This window comes from Rhea pennata, chromosome 4, assembly GCF_028389875.1.
Source record: "Rhea pennata isolate bPtePen1 chromosome 4, bPtePen1.pri, whole genome shotgun sequence".
NCBI classification, from domain to species: domain Eukaryota; kingdom Metazoa; phylum Chordata; class Aves; order Rheiformes; family Rheidae; genus Rhea; species Rhea pennata.
Genome location: NC_084666.1, coordinates 59,169,766 through 59,191,747, shown reverse-complemented (window position 1 = coordinate 59,191,747; position 21,982 = coordinate 59,169,766). Strand labels below are relative to the sequence as shown.

Here is a 21,982-nt window from a genome sequence, read left to right as displayed (position 1 = left end):
TTGTGCAAGGAATATTTATATAAATGTATTTAAAATGTTTTAGTATCACCTGATTATATATTGACAGCAGTACACTGTACTCATTCCTCCTTAAAAGTAATGCTTTAGAGGGACTGATAATGCTGTCTTTCAAACTATAATTCCTGTGAGTGGCTGCCAACACAACTGACAGCTGAAGGTCCATTTGTGAATGATATTTAAACCAGACACAATAGACCAATACATCTCAGATTACACTTGCACAGAAGCCATAGCTTCTGTCACAAGTAGTATTTGAACCTCAGGCTGGACTACAGATTTCAACTACAAAGGGCTGAAATCCTCCACTGGCACATGTACACCAGCACAGTGACTTTCTTTATAAGGTGCCATGATGCATGAAACAGAAGACAGCAACAGGTCAGTGACCCTGAGAATAATTTGTATGATTTCAAATTACGACATCAACTCTACAGAAAGTTAGTTTTACTCTACAGAAAGTTAACATAAATTATAGTTAGAGGTCTTTGAAGAATAGTGGTATAGGTGCAGATAAACACAAAAGTAGAGCATAAAGGTTGCAATTTAAATTACAGACCAGAAACGTATATTCTTATAACAACATCACAGATTTACTCACAGAACATACAAATATTTTGACTAAACTAAGTCCATATATTCAAATACAACAAAATAAAATGCCCAGTTCACATGTTAACTTACCCTATTTTCTCCTTTTTCTTATTTGTATTTAGGAGCTGCTACTGTAAACTGAAGGATAAATTAAGTCCTTCACAATCATATAGATAAAACAGAATTCTAAAATGTAATCTATGCTTGCTAATGTTATCAAGTTAATGATTTGTAACAGCTTTTAGCTGTATATCTGACCAGAACAGAAAGTGTAAGGAACAAGGAACTTTGCAGCTGTTCCTAATATTAGCGATGGAGTTCTCTCCAAGAAGGGTTAACAGCAATGGAAAAATAAAGAGAACAAATTGAATATTATGATTCCCACAAAATTCTACAGTACAGAAAATAAAACCAGCCTTTTCAAATAATTGTGTCTACATGTTATCTCAGTATTGACTCTAGCTTTCCACATCATCCTGCAAGGCACAACTTACTAAGGAAAAGTCAATATTTTAACTAAAGAGGATTTCTGGGACTTGCCATATTAAACAGTAAAGTGAAACAAACATATAAACACAAAAATCAGCATTTATCTTTATACCAGCAGGTTTCAATTTCCCATTTCTCAAAATTGGCTGAAGGGAATTTTCTCTGCCTCTTCCAAAGATCACACTGAGTGGGAGGCAGTTAACGAAAGTTTTCCTCAAACTCTTTTTTAAGAAACCTATGACCAAATAGAAATATATTTTATAATGCTACGTCTTTACTGCATATAAACTCTATTATACAGTTCACCACAGATTCAGTAACCTGGATCACATTACCTCTCAATGCATGACATAAAAGCACCTCTTGGAAAGAACACAGCAGTTCTTGCAGTGAGGACACCTGCAGCTGCCAGGAGAGATGCTGGTTCTGTATTAACTCAGGTACTGCTCTGTAACTGCTTTAGCTGACAAGGTGAGTTCCTTCTGGACAGGATTATAAGAGTCACCACTTGGAACAAGGCTTCAGTCTCCACATTATTTCTTGCACTGACTTCCTGTGTTCTCCATACAGGTCTTTAACCTACAAGTTGATCCTGTCTATCCTTCATTCTGTTGAAGAGATTTAGAAGATCACATCTCCAATTAGTGAAGGTACTGCTATGGATTACATACAGCATGATTAATCTCAGTATGTATATTATAATTTATCCAGTAGTCATTTAAAAATAAGTAAATTCTCCTATTCATGTACTGACTTTCAGCAGTTAGTGACTCTTCCTAAATACACTTTTGATTCCTGAATATTTAATAAAAGATTTTAGCAAAGATACATACAATTAATAACATCCTCCCCACCTTTTTTTTTTTTTTTTTTTTTTTCCTAAAAGGGATTTTGTTTTGCTTGGGGTTTTGGTGGGTTTTTTTTGTTGTTGTTTTTGGGGTTTTTTTTGTTTTTATTAAGAGCATTGTCTCTCAAAAAGTGCTTAGAAAATTTTCACCTTTGAACCTTTTTCTTTTTTGCTTTTTTTCCTGCTGTTCCCTACTCTTTAGTTTGTTTTGATTAGAGAGAAGAAGGAAAAATACAAATAGAAAGAAGAAGGGAAAATACAAAGAAAAAAAAAGTAGAAGAAAATATAATCTCAAATTTGCCATGACTAAATTCTTGCCTTTTATTGTTGTTAATAATAATAATAAAAAAAAAAGTTGTAATGTTCCCAACACATCAAAAAAAATCACCAATCTAATTCTTCTCGCAGATAATTAAGGATGTGTAGTTAAAAACCTAAATACCCCATGAGATATCTCAGTACATGGTACACATTGATTCTGCTACTTGAATAGTTTAATGTTATTAGTATTAGTATAGTTACAGGAATACGTCCATTTAAAATTCTTTGGCCCTATAAGTGTACTATTCTGATAGACTCTTTAACAAAACCTCTCCAGAGAAGGAAAGGAAGCATACAGGATTGCAAACAGAAAGGAAAAAGGTTGAGGAAAAACTCTCATTCAGACTTTCTGAAATAGTCCCTGTATTTACAACTACCCTCAGTAGTGGTAGGCTTTCTTTGGGTTCCGAGAGAAGCATAAAACATCAACTGCTTATTTTCTGGAAAAGTAACAGTTTTGGAATGAATTACTATTGGGACTCAGTGTTCAGTCTCAAAATTGAATGCATAACCTGTAGAGGCCCATGCAGTAGAATGTGATCCAAACTACTGGAAGGGGAAGAAGTACAGGTTAAATACCAAATGTATTGACATTTTCTAGCCTTGGTTCCTCTAGGACTGAAAGTCTACCATGTGATAAACAGATATAAGCAGAAAGTCTACCAAGAGATAAACAGTAAGAATTATGCTGTTCACTTCAAATGCAAGTGGGCCCCTGTAGCAGTGCAGAAAGAAGCTGATTTTTTTCCCCACGAAAATTAGCAGAAGCAAGATGTGCTGTTATGAGTTCATTTTAAAAAACACTGAATGGTTCAAAAATGAATGTAACATTGTACTAATGGTAGAGTCTTAATATAAACAGCAGGTAAGTCAGGAACCTCACATGCAACCATCCCTTTAAGTTACACTTTTAGTGTTCTTTTAGATAAAAATCTCTTAGTTACCTCGTTTGATACAAACTGTGGGAACTCTTTCTAAGAACTGTAGCAAGTTAACTCTTCATATCATATCTGAAAGAATTTGATTGTTACATAGTTGTAAAGCAGTAATTTTCCCAGTGCTCATTAACAGGTATAAGAAAACAAGGCTAATTGATCAGGATGAAAAAAACAAGGGCATCTGATTTAGCAGGAGAAAGTTCTCTGGGAACCAGGAAATCAAATACATGTTAACTAGACAACTGTAACTGCTCTGTAAGCCACTCTTAAAATTCCACTTGCCTTTCTAGTCACATTGATGAGTACAAATACAGTAGCTAAACTAAACTGCCTGAATTTTTCACTTTGGCTTGTTTCACATCACCGGAAGAAATAACATCCTTCTCAATGCTCACAGAGAAATAATAAAGGCGATATATTTCTGCCGCTTCTGTACCCATCCCCTTTGGCATGTTGAGAACCAATTCAAGTCAAAAAGCTGTAAATAAAATGAGACAAAACTATGTTACAATAAAATGCAGCATTAAGATCTGAATAAATATGCATAGATGTGATCAGTAGCCAATCATAATGACAATAAATTCTGCATCGTTTCCAACCAAAGAATTTTTAATGGAGTCCTGAAGCTTACATACAGAAATAGAGAGTTGAAGACAGCCAAGGGTTCAGTTGCAAAACATCCAAACTTTCCAGGTAATGCCACTAACACCTATGTTTCTAAGACTGGAAGTGAAGAGGTGAAATGTATTTAAACTTCTTTTAAATTAGGATAAAAGCATCCCAAAGTTCTGTTATCTTCACCTTTTTATTTTCAATTTGTTTTTCACTTCAAGTGAATTCTTTTTTATCCTCTAGTAGGATTAAAACAAAACAAAGCAGGAAAAATGATATGTGAGCATATTACAGTTGTTTCTCCTGACTATGTTCACTAGTCAGGTGAGAAATCTGTAGTCTGTACAAGCAGAGAACTTTGGAACATGAGAAATATTTTTCTTGCCCAAGCTGCAATTAGCTGTCAGTTTCACCATGCACGTTTTCCATGTGCACTTTGAGGTAATCGTTTCTTGTAAACTTCTTGTGGCAAAGCTGGCATTCTGCCATTGGGCGATTGGGGTTGTGAGTCAGCTTGTGTCGGATCAGCATCTTCTTCAGGCTGAAGGACAGATCACAAACCTAAGGTAGTTGAGACAAGACAAAAGAGGTTTTAAAACCTCAGTTGCATACAATGCTCATTATTTTACATCACTGAGGCCACAGGCATGCATATTTGTAATGCTTAATAAATGTGTTAAGTCTCTGGAAGAATAACTCCTTCACAAAGTACTACAGATTATTAGCCTGTCTAGTATCTTTCAATGTCTTATTTTAACAGTGGTACCACAGGCACAGGGTAGGGAGTGTGAGGAAAAAAAAAGGCTTCATTCCTCAAAACATCAGTGCACTGAGGTGCCCCAGTTATATCAACTTTTAAAAATACATTACTCTACCTGAGATGCTGCAAGAATTATGACAAAACCATAGAATCTCTGCCAGTTTGACCTCAAATAGAACGTTTCCTTCCTGACCTCCAGAAAGAGATCCAAAAAATCAGTTCATATTGCTCAGTTACAGGAGGGAAGGCAGGAAGAGAAGAGCAGTCATTTCTTTGGGGGAAAGAAGAGGAATCATTTCTGAGGAGCAGTCATTTCTTACACAAGTTCTTGTACCAAAGCCAAAATGAAAAGTTAAGAATAGGTTCATTCAAGAAACTTTTGAATGAAAAGTAAGCATATAAATCTGTAGCCAAGACATCAAGTCGTCTGAAATAGTGCAGATACTGTAACATTCAGCTTCCATCCAGGTACATATTGGATGTGTGAATTTTCTTTTTCTTTTTTTTTTTAATGAAAGCATGCTCTTGATCTGACAAATGAAATAAGGAGTGCTCAAATAATTAGATAAAAATGAACAACAATAGGCTTCAGATCATAGCATTCTAAGTTAATATTAGACAAAAATGTCTTCCATACAGACAAAACCCAGAATTCAGCAGAATTGTTCATTTAGGACAATGAAGTTTTTAATTCATATTAGTATCAAACTCGTAATGAAAATGCTGGGTGATGACTCTTTGACTCCTTCTAAGAGAAGGACAGATCAACAGAGCTGACTATCTGAATAATCTTGACCTGTAGTATATATATTTTAAGCCAATTTAGGCAAAATTGTGCAATATCCATAAGGAAATAGGAAACAACCAGAGGCAAGTTTGGTTCCCAAAATTATTCTTCCCTGGACATGAACACTATATGTGCTGTTGCAAGAGAACACTTTTGAATTTATAAGATGATGCAACACTGAGGATTTCCATACAGCAAGTATAATTCTCCAACTATTTCCCTAAACCTACACATAGCAAATTCATAACTTTCATCCAATCACAAGCATCACGCTTGCTCACGGATCTCGGCAATTAAAAGTATTATCTATTTGCAAACACAGCATGCTTCCAGGAAGCCCATCATGGATATATACATATATAAAATGTGTGTTCTGTACGTCTTACATACACCTTATAATTGCAATAACCAACACGAACACTGTCACAAATAGAATTTAAGATGTCAAATTGAACTTCCACTAAGCTGATTTCCAATAAATACCAATTGTACATCAATGACCACGTATTTTAACTGCAAAAGAGAAGGATAAATTGGTTATAGAAATACTCAAAGGACAGAAAACAAAAAAAGAGTCTGTAGGATGCACATTATAAATAGAATAGGATGGAAACGTCACAACCTAAGTCCGTGAAACAAAAAGAATCACTCGAAGAGCCACTCAGAGCAAGCAGTGGGGAACAAAAAGGGCATTAAGAAACAGGGCAAACACAGTCTGAACCTTTTTCTGATAAATCTCCCTAGCTTTGGTAAAGCAGTATTTTAGAGATTTCCTAAGTTAAAATTGGATAGCCTTGTTTAAGTAGTTTTCGTGAAACTATAGCCTATGAATGTGTCTGATCTCTTTTCCAATCCATTTATACTTTTGGCTTCTATATTATCCTGCTTAACTGTAAGCTGTATGAAAAAAGTACTCCTTCTCCCTTATTTGGAATGGGATGCCTGATAATTCCATACTTGTCTCTTGTTCAACCACAAGAGTAAATGAACAACTGTTCTCATGCAGAAGCCATTTTACATCTTCAATTATCTTTGTCATCCTGAAAGTTTCATATCATTATTTAAAGATGGGATGAATACCACCTGCATATAGTATTCAGAATGCAGAAGCATTACTGTCTTACGCAGCAACACAAGGATGGTCTACCTTCGATCTCGATTCTTTTCTTAATAAAACCTAACATTCTGTATTTTCTGATCAGATTTCTGAATACAGAGCTGACTTTTTCAAACAGTAAGTTCATAGTAGTTCCATCATCTCTTTCTTCATTGGTAATAACTTTTTTGTAGCTTGTTGCATTTGTTTTTCTCCATATGCACTTAGCAAGAAATACCATCTCACGTTTTATGATTCCTATTATTCAGCATCACATGGTGCTATTACTATCATTCATCATCAGTTTCAGGTAACCATACTGACTAACTAAACTTTGTCACCTTGCAATTCATTGCCCTTTTCATGTCATTTAGTTTTGAACAGGCTCCAGCAAAAATCCCTGCACAATCCCACCCTAAATCTTTTATTGCAAGATTCTTATCTTATACAGTTATTAATCCCTAAGAAAATATTCTCATTTATTTTCTTAAAGAGTTTTCAGTCAAAGACATTGTCAAAAACTTCCTGAAAATCTTTTTCTCTACATTTTCACTGACTTCTTCAAAGAGCACTAACAGGTTTATGAAGCACAACTTTTCTCTGCATAGGCCAGACTGAGTCCTTTCTATTTCAAAATGTTTGCATGTTTACCAAGTGTACTTTTACAATTTTTTCTATCAACTTACTCAAACCAGAAAACAAATGTATTGCCTCTCAATACTACGCACTCCTTCTAGATCCCTTTTAAAAAATTCTTAGCACATTTGCCAACTTCCATTCTTTTTGTAATAAGACCATGTCAGGCAAGTGGTTAGTTAGATGCTTCCCAGGTGTTTCTGAATCAGGGCGTGCAATTCCAAAGCAATTCCTCTATTTTAAAAGTAAATGGCTTGTAACAGTCTTAAGAAGCATTTTTTCATTTACAATGTTCATATGACAACTGGATTTAGTACAATATATCCTTCTTTTTCTTCAAGGCTCTAAAACATTCTGCTACCTATCTTCTTCAAAAAGAACAGGAAAAGTATAGTATCAGTATTTAAATATATGCTACATCTCATGCTGTGCTCATGCATAGATGTGCTTTTTTCAGAAGTTTGTTTTGCATTTCAATTGTACAAGGCAGACTGACATTTTATGGATTTACAACCATCCTTGCTTATGTACACTTGAACTCTAATCAATCTCTCCAAAATGATCAAAGTTTTGATCAAGTAGGGAGGATGGAGACAACTGACATTTAAAAGTAAGTGTAGGGTCAACTAAAGGCACTGTGTAGGGAACATACTGTATTGGAAATAAACCAGGATATGCAGTACCTGACCTTTCTGCCCGCAAAGAATAATCTGTTGTTTCTGAATTGAAGTTCAGAAAAAAACACAGGCTGGTCTTCAAAGAACAGAACACTAATATACTAACAAAAAAAGATGCATTTCTATTGAACTCACATTCCTATGCAGGTGATATATACTGGAAGATCCATCTTAAAGTGAGAATATTCAACTTCCACTACTACTGATGAGACATGAGAGTTCTGAGTCATTACAAGTAGTTCCAAAAATACTTTTGATGATCAATAAAGGACATGTAAATAGACACATAAATAAATTACAACATTTTCATCAAATAGAGTCCATAGACTATTTCTGTATTTAATGCAATCCTCTCTTACAATGTCTGTTACATACACCTAAGAGATATAGGATGAGAGGAATGAAAAATATGTTTATTTCTGGTTCTGCAACGAAATTATATTAAATTATATAAAAAATACATTTATTGACAAAATTTATTCTAAAAATGTTTGTAGTTAACAGTTTTTAGAGGGTCAAGTGCAGTCTGTTCCTGAGCCTACAAAACTTATTTTTTTTAACAGACAGAACTTCTCCTTTTTCAGTTCTTTGGCAATGAAAGTGTCTCCTGTTTGTAAATGCTAAGTACTACACCAGAGAGAAGTCTGATAGCAAATATTAGTAATATGCTATTTAAAAGAAAGAGTTGAGTATTTTCTATAATTGCTTCTAATGCCAGGAAGAAAATAACAACAACAACAAAAAAAACCAATCCTCTTATGGTTTTATTTCTTCAGGTTGGCTACATATATGATTACATCTATAAATATGCTAATCATTGAAAAAACAACCTCTTTCTCACCTTTAAAGAATTCTTAGCAGCTCTGAATATTGGACTTAAAGAATTTTCCAATTACTTTAGTAAGGATATGCCAAGACTTCTCCCTATAAAATGCTGTTACCCCTTAAAAGGTACAACAGAACTGTGAAAAAAATCCAGAATATAGTAACAAATATAATTATGGACATGGGAAGTCTTCATGGGAAGAGTGTGCAAACAATTAAATCACCTCACTCAGGGAAGCTGACTAACATGATACATGGTAGATGTCAAACAAAATGATGAATGGAATAGCTACTAATTCTTCTTGTCAAGAACTAAGAGATAGTCATTGATACTCCACGGCAATAATCTGACACCATCACCCTACTCTCCTCAGAAACCACCTCTTTACACAATTAAGAATTGTGGAACTTACTGTCATAAATCACCACTCAAGTCACTGAAAATAAAATAATGAGACCACAGACAGCTATCTTTAGCATGATAAAAAGCAAATATTCCACATGAGCATATTTCATTCTCCTACGAGTAGATTATTCCGTAACTGTCGACTACTGGTTTCCTTGTAACTCCGGCTGAAACATCATCCCTAATATGCAATGTGTGAGACAGCTCTGGAGGAATGATTTGCTCTGCATAACATTTCCTATGTCTCTGGCACCCTCAAGATTGGAATGCAGCTGAGATAAAGAGTAATTATTGAAGAAAAACTTTCTATGCTGTCCAACTATGTGTTACACAGGAGACCATTACAGTTCCTTGAGCAAATGAGTAGTTATGAATGAACAGTAAAGGCCAACTGCTGTGTGTCAGAACTCTGAAAAGCAGTAATCTCTGCAGTGTGCAGGTGGCAAAAGACCACTGTTCAAGAGTCATTTTGGTGAAATAGGACATTAAAGTATAAAAAATCTCCAGTAAGAGAAGGTACCTAATCTTAGAGAGAATATAGTTCTGTCTGCACAGTTCCAATTAATGAAGAAAAAATAAGTAGTAGTCAAGTAGGAAAGTGAATTTACATGCCTCTCCTATTTTAAATTAAAAGGAGAAGAAAGATCAAATACAACAAAACCATATAGCAAATCTAAGATCAGACTACTGACCTTACTTAAACAGCGTGGAAAAGACTGTACTTAACTGCAAGCTAGCTGCCAGCTGATAAACAGTATAGCAATCATAAAACTAAAGAAGTTACTGACTATGATTTGTAACCAGATAAATCCTCAGGTACTACCTATAGCTAAACTGAAATTATTGCAGAATAATACTGTAAATCTCCTCACTTGTACTTTAATAAAACTGCTACCATTGTATCTGAAGTTATTCCAGAAATGAATATATTCTATGCGCAATGAAATGTCACCAGAGTACTTTGTAGAAGTCAAATCAACTAACAGAACCTTGCAACTTTCATGCCAAATGGTTACTCTACTTTTGCATCTAATTTTGGAAACTTGTGAACAAATTTACAGCTATTCAGACTGAGCCATCTAGGATATAAATGAAAGTAGATGATCTCCTCAGGACTAACTTACAAAGAGCTAAACTCACAAAACAAAGCACCTACACTAATTCTTACAACTGATGCCCTTCCCTACATCCTTGAGCAGCATCTTAAATGCTGGGGATTGATAATTCTCACTGACATTCTTTTCCAATAGCTTCTGCATATTTAGCCTTCCAACATATCCTCTAAATGCTGTGAGATACACTGTATACAGAATGGGGCTTGCTAACTGCAAGGTACTTGACAGTGACCTATGAATTGTAATATCACATGCTACACTTCAGCACTGCAACCATATTTAACATTAATGATTTCTTCATTGAACAATAAAAAACATATTTACAGATGCTGAGAAGAACAGATCCAATATCATTAAACAGAAATTGGGAATTCTGAATTCATACTTGAGTTATTCAATAGTAACAGAGGCATTCAGATTCCATGTAATGAATTAAATAACTTTTCCAGTACAGCCTAATCTCCAACCATTAACCTGTCATACAACTACAAAGGATCCCAAGTGCCATGGATTTCTACATTGAAAAACCCAAATCGTATTAAGAATAGCGCAAATAACTCTTAAGGGATCTAAAACCATAAAATAGAAGTGTGTACAATATCCTTGGCAACTAAAAATGGTACATAAAATTCCCTGAATGGTCTTTCATTAGTTAGGCAATCAAAGACCATAAGAGATACAACTTTATGCCAAAGCCCATAGGTGCAAGGCCAATATTCTCACTAAAAGTTACATCTTAATCTTGCACTGAAGTCAAGGAGAAAAAGGGATAGATCAACTCACATCACACTGAAACGGCTTCTCTCCGGTGTGGGTTCGCATGTGCTCATCTAGACCTCGCTTTTGACTGAAAGCCTTGTTGCACTCAGAACATTGGTATGGCTTTTCCTGTACAAAATGACAACAGTGAGTGAAAGTGAGTGAAAGTGAGTCAACACAGAGCCCAAGTCATTAAGGGAGCGGAATTCCATGCTGGATGGCGCAAGTTTTATATTCTCTCTAAGGGATTACAGTCAATCAAAACAACAGAAAATGAGTTTCAAATGATTAACTGAAAGCTGGGAAAGCTGTGGCCTGACAGTTTCCACTTCAACACCCACTTATGAATTAATTATCTGTTCCAGTCTTTCAAATCCACCTACTTTGAGAGCCTGTTTTTCCATAATGTGAAAGGTACAAAAACCATAAAAATCCAATGCACTTTCCTTCATCCTCCATAAAAGCCTACAGAAAAGTTAGATGCCTAAAAACCTCAGGCTTGTAAGCAGGTTTCCAAGCAGAGGGAGAAGCTAGGGAAGGAAGTGGAGAGGAAGGGAAAAAGAAAAGCTTGTAGAAGAGAAAAACCTTACTTTGAAAAGTGGTGACAGAAGGTTAATCACACATTCATTGCAGAATCTCAAAAGAAGTACAGATGGCAACCAAGACATCTGTATTTTTATTACAACTATTGGTTAGCAGCTACTGTAACATATGACTTTATAAGGGTTGCAAACTCACTGACCTCAAATAAATAATTAGAGGTATGTACGGATAAACATTTATATGCTGATTTTCTTCTTTTAAAGTTCTTCCTTAATATAGAAAGTTATACATAAGGTCTAGCTCCTCCTTCATTCCGCTTAAGTTACAATAAACAACAGGGAAAAATACATTTAAGCAAATTAACTAAATGTAAAACTTAATCTTATGGTACTGCACGTTGTCTCCCTAAAGATTTTGATCTTGATTTTGAAAAAGATTTGAGGTACTGTCATATTTTCAAAGTCAAATAATTACACTTCTTTCACTTTCATACTACATTTTTTCTGTGGTCCCTAATTCCATATTGCTTGAGTTCAAAAGATGTGTATTTTAGACAACAAAGTAAATAAGGAGGATTTTTTTATAAGATTAAATTAAAAACAGAAACTAAAAATCAATTGGCAATAAAATTGCTGTTTCCCTAAATTAACAAGTAATAGGTATTATTCTTTATGATCTTCTGGGAGATACTGTGGGATCCAAGGATACACAGACAAACAAATTCAGGTTAGATTTTGAAGCCATGAAGTAAAGAAATTCTCTGATTACTGAATGTCCCTATGTAGAGGACAATCAGGGCTCCATATATTGCTGAATTGTGCCAGGTATCCAGCATAAACCATATAAGCAAGACAACGGACTCTTAATCAGTGCCACATTGGGCTAAGTCCCAAGCTCTATCTTTAGGGCAGCTCTTCGTAGTGTCCAGAGATCTCTGCAGGGGTGAAGACTGGGCTCTGCATTTTGCAAGTCATTGCGGAGTGCCCTCCCAGGAGGTTTCCTAGAAAAGACAGTATCATCGACACAAATGTCTCAGCTTGTAGTGGTAGGAATACTCTAGCTCACCAAAACAAGGTCATAAGCTACACACAGAGGGGAAAATATTTTTCAGCGATTTCAATTTTAGATGAGAGTAAGTCAAGAGATAAAGTACATTTCAGCATGATGCAAGACAAATCTTTTTACTGACACAGGCTGAGCACACAGTTACCAGCTGTATATATTTAAACTGTTCTAAAGGGAAGCCAATAATGAGCTTTTCTGTGCAAGACTCTCTTTACTCAGTATTTGTCTGCTTTCTGGCTTTTAATCATTACCTTAATTTTGCAATTTCCATGACCTTTCAATACAGAGGATAACAAAAATTTACTGGCAAATAATGATCTTTAACAAATGTTCACCTAGACTAAAAAATTTATGTCTAAAAGATTTTTGCTGGACTGACTGAAAACTTCATGGAGCAGACCTGCAATTTTTAACAAAATGTATGGACAAACCATATGAAAAGCAGCTTTCTGCAACACAAGCTTAACTGGTTTTGCATTGTGGTTAACATAAGCCACATTTTCTACGAGTTCTCTGAAAACAATCTTTACTCTCTAGTAGGCTGTTCCACAGAAAGTGCAAAGTGTGTGATCTGTACAACTTAAACACCTATGAAAACATTCATTATTGTAAAAATTGCACCAGCTGTACACTTGCATCCTCTTTATTATCTCATTCTACAAGGAACAGAAGAGTTAACTCTATTATCTTATTCATTTCAGGGTTAAATGTACTTCACAAATGCCTCAATTCCATTTTAGAGAAAGAGCTATAATAATCTCTGGGAAGCTAAATTCACAAACCTGGGCTGGAATACCTTCCCTGAGGTTATATTCTGGTATTTGATTGCTGTTATTTGTATTGTTTGTATTTGTTATTCTCTGCTGCAAAAAGGATATCTAACCATCCTCTTGGCATTTATATTTGAATTCACATATGTAGTGCATAAAACATATCCAAAGCTGTCTTTGATCTAATTTTAGATCTCTTTACATCTGTATATTCCACTAACCTCAACAGACACACTTCGGATTCACGCCAGGTCTTTCTCCTCTCTTTCCACTAAGTTGTTCTTTGTTCATGACATTCATGTCCATCATAGCAAAATCAGAGTTGTCAGGAAAAACCTTGGCCTTTAGTTTCTCTCAAGAGCTACAGGCTTTTGTTGGTTTACAAGAGGACATCAACCTCAAAGACCAATTTCTTCCAAACAAAACATTCCTCTTTCCATCCCCCTAGCCCCCTTCCTCTCAAATTTAGCTAGGAACTACTTGGAAGAGGCTACATAAGAGGATGCTGGCTTGGCACAGCAACCGCTCCTGTACAGAAAAATACAAATAAAAAGCCATACCAGTAAGCCTGAAAGACTATTAATGTCACAATAAAAAGACAATAGATACACTAATGAGATCACAAGAAAGATGGACAGATTTAAAACACAAAGCAAAGGGGAAAACCTGTTAAATATCAACAAAACAGAAGGTCATCGGGAAGATCATGTATGTCTAACTTTAGAGGAGACTGCAACTGCTGGTACTATAAATCCATCCTCTGTTCAAAAGGCCTCTGCCAGGCCATGACTACGGTGACAGAAAAGCCAAAGGATTACATATATCTTCTTTTATTGATATAAATGAGGAAGGGAGCAGGGAGAGTGCGAAATAAACAGGATGTAGCTAAAATTGAAGTGAATTGATATTATATTTTTAAGTATATCAGTTATAAATAGAAATATGTAGATCATGTTTTATAACCTTCTGGCGTCTAAGCTAAGAGCCACCAAGCCAGCTGGGACTCAGCACTCAGGAAGATGCTTGGTGATGGAAATGGTAGGCTAACTCCTAAGTTCTGATTCCCAACAATTTTCGCTTCACTATGTTAAAATATGAAAGGAATTCAACATTTTAACCAGTGTGACAAAAAAAAAAAAAACAGTGCCTGCTCACCAATGCACACTTTCTCCTTATCTTTGGATAGCTGAATCATAAACAACTACTTTGGATCCTACGCAAATACTGCCTTGTGTCAGAAAGAACCCAGAACAAGACCAATTCTCCTGGACCCTTTAGCCACCTTGAACAAATTGATAGAACATGTGTAGAGGCTATCCTACAACTATGGCAGATGGAAATACTTAAATGCAGAATATTTGAACTGTTAACTGCTGCTGCAGCTGCCTGTATCTCCCTTAAGAAATATAAACACATTCTGTGTATTAACTTAGCACTGACATGCACAGTTATTTGTGATAAACATGGTACAATTGATTACAGTCATTAAAATATGACTGACTTTGATATAAGTATCTACAAATAGCCTTTCAAATCTGAATTTGGAACTATTACACAGGCTTATCAGCAACAGCAAGAAAAATACCATCTTGACACTATTGTCTTCAACAAACATAGTTCAAAATTCAAATAAGATAGAGTTAAGAACAGTTCTGGTAATTCATTCCAAGCTGGCAGGATTGGGTGAACCCATACCCAGGAGAGCTTAGTCTTTACTTTTTTGATTAAATTAATTTACTATGGTGATTGCAGATTTACACTGCTCAGAAAACAAGTTTGTTGACTACAGAAGTGTTATTCAATGATCCCTTTTGGCTTTAAGATCTTCACTGACATACAGAGTAAGTTAAAACTCCACAGCTATCTAGCATCTAATCTTCTCTCTTAGTATACTGACTTTTTAATTCCTAATGAAGTCAGCAGATTTACTTCTGACATGTCAGAGTTTCACATACTGCACATTTCTTCTTGTAGGTCACATTCATACATCTAACCACACATTACAATTGCTGACATCTCAGGGTAAGATATGCTGACTATGCTAAGTGTCACATGGCTGTCAACTTAGTGGATCTGAATTGACTATGTACTGAAAACTGTACATTCAAGGAAGTTCACAGAAAAAAAAAAGAGACTATCATATCTTATTTTACATAACTGCACATCCTGTATAAACTTTTACACCTGTGACATGAGTGTAAAAATTGACATATAAATGATGGTGATGACACACAATGTAAAATCTTGTTTATTCTCTGAAAAAATAAAAAGTTCAAGTTGTTCTGAATAAGCTATCACAGGCAAATCTGGATGCGAATATGAAGTATTAAAAAAAAAAAAGAACAATAAGGCTATGATTCATAGTCCCAGTACATATGTGAGGATTGTTAATAAAACCTGCATAAACACAAAATCTAAGTTCCTTGGTGAACAGTGTGTACAGACCTTTTCTGAGTGAGATTTACTCTCTTCAGAGGAAGGAGATCTAAAGAGAAACTATCAGCTTGTATGTTTTGATAGTGAAATATTTAAAAATATGTATTTTGATAGATCATCCTTTACTTCATGTGGTTTTAATTTTTACTTGTTGTTTTTGATTGCTCTAATTGCTCTAAAACAAAAGACTTTTCTTTTGCTCCCAAAGGAAAAAGTGTCTTAATGCCTAAATACAAGACGTAGATACAGCAACACAGTCTTGAATTGGCACAGAATTGAGGGGCAATGAGGTAAGAAAGACAGCAGAATACCTTCTGGAGCAAGGGCTGTTTATATAGCTGAGGTTTAAATTTACATTTCAGCCTTATAAAAATCATTAAGCTGATTAATTATAAAGAAAAAATATTAGTGATATTTTCTGCAAGGTAGCAACACATCCACTGTTGAAAAGAAAGACTAAGTCACTTAAGATCACAGATGGTGAGAGTTAATGGAGTCCAGTTTTGTACTTAAGTATGAAAAACATGAAAGAACTAACAAGATGCTCTGTTAGTAATTGGAGGGGTTCTGGGAAGCTGTAACAAGTGGCTCTCCCACAGACAGTGGGATACTTAAACTATCAGACTTACATTAAATTATTGAAGAAATGTTGACACTGAAAGACAAAAACTGATGAGAATTTATAACTCTACAGAAGTAGCAGGGCACTGAATCTTATAATGACTAAAATTCAATACTCAAGAGAAAGGCTGTTAATAGATCACTTTAGAAGTAAAAACATTCACACTTCAGAAGTAAAATTTTTAAAGTATTTCAAATGGCTACAACAGGAACAGAAAATTTCCTGCTGAAACAACTGTGAAAGGATTTTGGCAACTTTAAATAAAAATGACACTTTTGTTAAAAGTAGCTTTTGTTTTTATAAGAAAATTTCACCATTATTTCAATTTGTGGTTTTCACTACAAGTCTGAAATTCTTATAAGAACATTTATACTGAATAAAGCATGAATCTTCATGCCTGTCATGAAATGCCTGTCAGAAGTAAAGAATTGCATTTCTTGAAAACTTCTAGAAAGTGCAATTAAGTGGACTTACTATAGTAAGTATTAACTTCCCATTTTCCACAGTTGTTCTGCCTATTTGCCATGAACAATTAATTGAAAAATTTTCTTTTTAACCACTGAAGTCATTTCTGCCCCTAAGATTTAGTGAGGGAGGGTTATTTAATCAGCCATGATGAGAACTGAACACATGTTGATCTGTTTGTGGAAGAACAACAACATCAATACAAAAAAATCTTTCTCCTCTATGCGGGATAGATGACCAGCAGTCTACAATACATAAAAAAGAGTGTGAAAAATATAGATGCAGTGGGATTCAGACCGTCTATATTCTGCATACAAACAGAGATTTCACAAGCAAAGAAACCATACCACTGGCAAAATCATCATCTTCAAGTGGACAGATGTTTGGGAACTCACGTCTTACCAATAGGGAAATATAACGAGAACCTAATATTGAAAAAAAAAAATCAATCAACAGCTCATATATTATTTCATGACAAACTGTCTTGTGCATAGAAGACTATTTTTGGGTGGGCAGGGAAGGGGCATGGTATGCTCTTCCTAGAGCACGTGGGGTTTTTTTAAGCTTTCTTAAGCCCAAGTATTTCCTAGGAAATACAGAACAAGGGAAATTATCACATAATCTTCAGTATTTCTCTGATTTTTTTGTTCTTCTGGATTAAAAAATCAGTTTCAAAAAAAAAAAAAAAAATCCAGTTTCAAAAGAGTGCTCTGAAGAAAGCTTTTCACTCAGGTCCAGAATGACTTTGCTTCCCATACTATCCTAGTAGCAACTTAAAACACTGACTTGGAAGGAAAACCTTAGTAAAGGCTGTCTAGCTCCATGCTCATTCATTACTTATACTATTTCCAATGAATTCATTAATAAAATTCCAAATTAACTCAGTTAGTTAACTCTTGCACATACTGCAGTCAGGCCTGTGCAGACACTCAGTCACTACTAAGAAACGAACTGTGGGATTAAGGAATTGCAGAGTAGGCTTCAAAATATACCCAATATTCAGGCCACTAGATCAGGACAATCCTTGCATCCCAGAGGCTGCACTGCTAAAGGTATCCAAGCTGCCTACTTCAAAAGGAACTAGCAAGAGTAAGAGGGGAAGCTTCTGACACAGTAGTGTGGGTATTAATAGTTTAAGTGTCCGGAAGCTACACAATAATCTATTAACCAGTCCCATGCAATATACATACATATAGGCAGATGTATAGGTAGACAGATGTAACAATACTGGTCAAGCACTTCAAGTGTGTACAGATAAAGTTAGCTGACACAAAAATAGGTTTGTGGTTTTTTAGGGGAGGGCATTGTTGTTGGGGTTTTTTTTGTTTTCTGGAGTTTTTTTTTTAATCAATGTCTATCACTTGACTTGCTCTATTTCTTACAGAGTAGATTCTGCACATTAGGTGTTTTTTTAAGCATGCTTTAACAGCTGCCTTTCAAACACGAGAACACAGACTTTTTAAACAAGCTACAGAAATGGCATCTGTTACATCTTTTAAGTATAAATACAAAATATTGAATTCAAGTGACAAAAAAGCACTTGTAATGGCTTCCACTCCTATTGTCTTCCATCACTGTCATGTATAATCTTAAATTTAATGTAATAAATTATATTTTCAGATGTAATAAAAACATTGATTTAACATGAGAATAATTCTGGGCAAATATATATGATTACATTTAAAAACATTAACAATTATATTACAGTAAATTACAATAATTTTTTCTCCATGCTTAAGCTCAGAGTATATAATATGGTAGGTACTGAATAAAGCCTTAGGAAAAAATGAAGTTTACTTCACTTTGAAGGTTGGAAATTTATATATATATCTCTTCAAAGCTGATATGGTTTGTAAATGCATTTCATCAAGAACTTCCATGTTTCATTGAACTGTTATATTTCTTCTTCTTTTCGGAGGGGAAAAAAAAAAAAAGGAACAAGCCATCACATCCATTTTTATAGAAGCAAATCAGCAGTCTAGGTGGTTGATATTTTCTTCTCCTTACATCGTCAGTAGGGGTTTTGACTTACCTTCTCTGTTTATTCCAGTGTTAGAGCTGACACCTGTGGCCACCCAGGTTGTACTCAGTTTAGCAGCTGCCAGACCTAAATCAACTTTCTACAATGTTTTTTCCAGCAGCCTTCCCCGATCCACAGGATCAGGTTTGGCTCTTAATTCCACTGGTAAAATATATGTAAGATTTCATCTCTGCAATGACATTTTCCTTGTTGAATGTCATATTATTACATATAAGCTACTTCACAACTTTCTGACCAAAAGACTGGAATGTTTTTTCAAGATATCTGTAAGTATGGCTCTTGAGGAAGAGTGCTATGAATATGATTTTTTCCACATTGATAGGCTTAATTGATTCAAAAAATCTTTCTGGATTTATACGCTATTCTTTGAATAATGATGTTGCAGCAGGTATGCAAGAATAAACTTCAAAATAAAATGTAAGTGCAGGAAAAAATAGGAAAAGGAAAAGAATACAACACATTGTATTTTATATAGTAATACACAGTGCTAAATCTTAAAACATTCAACTGTTAGAGATGATGCAGAATATAGGTTCTTCGATATTTCATAATGAATTCCATGTGCTATCCTAAATGTGTATTAAACGGAATTCTGAACCTCCTATGAGCCAAGTATTCCAAATTCAAGATTCTCAATGACCCAATCCTTTACTGCAGGAACCGGTATAGTCACAACAGTATTGGATCTACTGATCCAATACAATAACAGCAAATGCTTCACATTACCGTTACGTTTACACAGATTTCTTAATCGGGGCAAAGGGGGATATTACTTAAATTTTCTAAGCAGCTATCCACAATCATATGAAATAAAAAAGTTACACATCCTGTGCTAGGGAACCCAAGATATGCTGTTAATTAAGGACACCTGTAAGCTTTTGAGGTTCTATTTTTTCACCCAACCTTAAACGCAAGTGGAAACTAACTCTGTTCAGCATTATTTTTCAGCATGGCATGTATTAGAATATTGTTCTTTTCCTAATTTTACCTGACAGTTATAAACTCCCCTTTCTAGGAGAGCTGTGTGCAGTTTGTCCTTTTCAGATGCTTGAAAGGGAGAAAAAGCCTACTTAGGGATCTTGGATTCCAAGTGCTTCTTAAGTAAACTCTGAAAGGATATCATTAAAGGTAAGAGATAACAACACGGTGAAGCAACAGATCAATCAGAATACCAAATACTACAGTTCATCAGAATTTCAAGACTGAAAAGTGCATAATCTTCAAGAAGCTTCTATGCTTGTCTTACTTCTGGCTAGTTTTGACTGGGAAGGAACCTGGATGGGCTGCATTAGAACCAAAGACAAGCCAAAACAGCACTGGAAACAGAAGGCTATCAAATCTTGATCCCTACCACAAATATCTTTAAGACCAGGAGCTTTCCTAAAAACATAATTTCTACCTCTTTACATGTCACAATAGCCACAAACTGTCTCAGTACACATAGCAGACTCAAGATCCTGTGATCAAAAGCCAGAAGCTCCCAAATGACAATATATCTCACAGCATGAGAGCGGAAGTAATCAAGGGTAAGCCAAACTCTTGATCCTCTGCAAGCAGAAAGATGTCTTGATGATCCTTGTAAGTGGACAACTGGATAATATCTTACCACGACTCACTTCTACAGAACACAGAAGGGTCATTAACAAGCTGGCATTTAGGGATTCTTCTTCTGACTACAATGGTGGCACACAGTTTAACCCTGGACATGTGGAATAAGACACAGTCATGTCCTAAGAAATCCACCTAATTTCCTGTCCTGCTGGAAATAACAGTGGTAGCACACCCTATCAAATGCTCCACCTCTAATAATGATTAGTATCAGAGGAATTTGACAGAAAAAAAGGAAAAAGTAAGACTCAATTTCCAGGAGATTCTTCTTGGATCCTGAAAGTTGTTAGCACCTTCTCTGAATCATGAGATTAACTAATTCACTAAAAAGTATGCCTGGTGTAGCAACCACATGATAGACAATAGCCTTTCAATATTTTGTCCTGAAAAATCAGCAAATCAAACACCTGAGAAGAGAAATTGCTAGTCTGACTTCCTAGCTTTTCTTGTTCTTAGAACTGACAGAAATACACTTTGTTGCACCATACTTCTATTACATATTCTTTATTTTAGTCTTTGTTTAAATGGTCTAGGGTCACAGAACAAGCTATAGTGAATTAATATCATACTTCACAGTTTCAAGCTATTCTTGCACAGGTAGAATCTTTCTTCTTTGGAAAAGTTCTTGCATAGTACAGTTAGCATACATTTATGTTAGTCTTTTCATTCAGATCCGGAGTGCACTTTTGAAGCAAATCTCCCCAAATGTCCCCTCTTACTGTGCTTAAGCACACGTTTTAAAAATATTTTGGACTGCACAATCTGGATTCCTTTTGGACAAAATTAAATCAGAAGATGTATTCCAGGGAGCACTACTGTGCATTCAGTTCACAGGACCAGGCTACAGGTAATCTGCAGTAAAATCCTTGAAATATCCAGTATGAACATCAGATCCTCAGCACCAACTGCTTCACTTTACATATCTACTTCTGTATTGCATTACTTGCTAACATAGACATAACCACAGGTTTCCAGAATGAATCATTAGACCCTGAGCACGAGGGAAGTACTAGTGTGACTGGGTATACTCTCTGCAAAACAAGACTTACACAAGAATAGATCAGAATTTTCACCTCAGCTGCAAATGCTCAAAGCAAGCAATCCAGGTATCAGAATTACCTACATGTATGTGAGGCTACCGATCTTTTAAGGTAAACCACTTTAATCTCCATAAGCCTTGAAGATCTCTACAAAACTAGAATAAGAGGAGAATCGACTAAATGAGCAAGACTTCTACTGAATCCTCCCTCCCCTTAACAGCATCCCCCAGCCAGCAGCACACACCCGCTTGAGAAGAATGAAACTGAATAGAAGAGGAAAAAGAGTGAACACTTCAGATAATGACTACAGACCTGCCTGTTCCTAGACTACATGACAGTAATTGTCAGAAGTTCTCTATCTCAGACAGTGGCAGAATTTGAACTTTGTTAGTGTCTCTGTGTTCAGAGAACCCTCAAGGCAGGTGGTCTTGACTTTACAAAGCTCTTGTATAACCAACATTAAGCAGTTCACTGTATTTAAGCCTTTCTTGCTTCCTGTATAATGATTTTCT

General features: G+C 35.4%; 1 protein-coding gene across 2 annotated transcripts in view; it reads right to left on the bottom strand.

Moving 5' to 3' along the window:
• Positions 1–3,788: 3,788 nt before the first annotated feature.
• The window catches only part of PRDM5 (PR/SET domain 5), a 94,203-nt gene continuing 76,009 nt past the window's right edge, over positions 3,789–21,982 (bottom strand). For both annotated transcript variants that reach the window (XM_062574803.1, XM_062574804.1), the window contains exons 15-16: positions 10,905–11,009; positions 3,789–4,380 (exon numbers count right to left, since the gene is read on the bottom strand). In XM_062574803.1, coding sequence (XP_062430787.1) covers positions 4,216–4,380; positions 10,905–11,009 — 270 coding nt within the window. In that variant the 3' untranslated portion in view covers positions 3,789–4,215. The remainder of the gene's footprint in view (positions 4,381–10,904; positions 11,010–21,982) is intronic.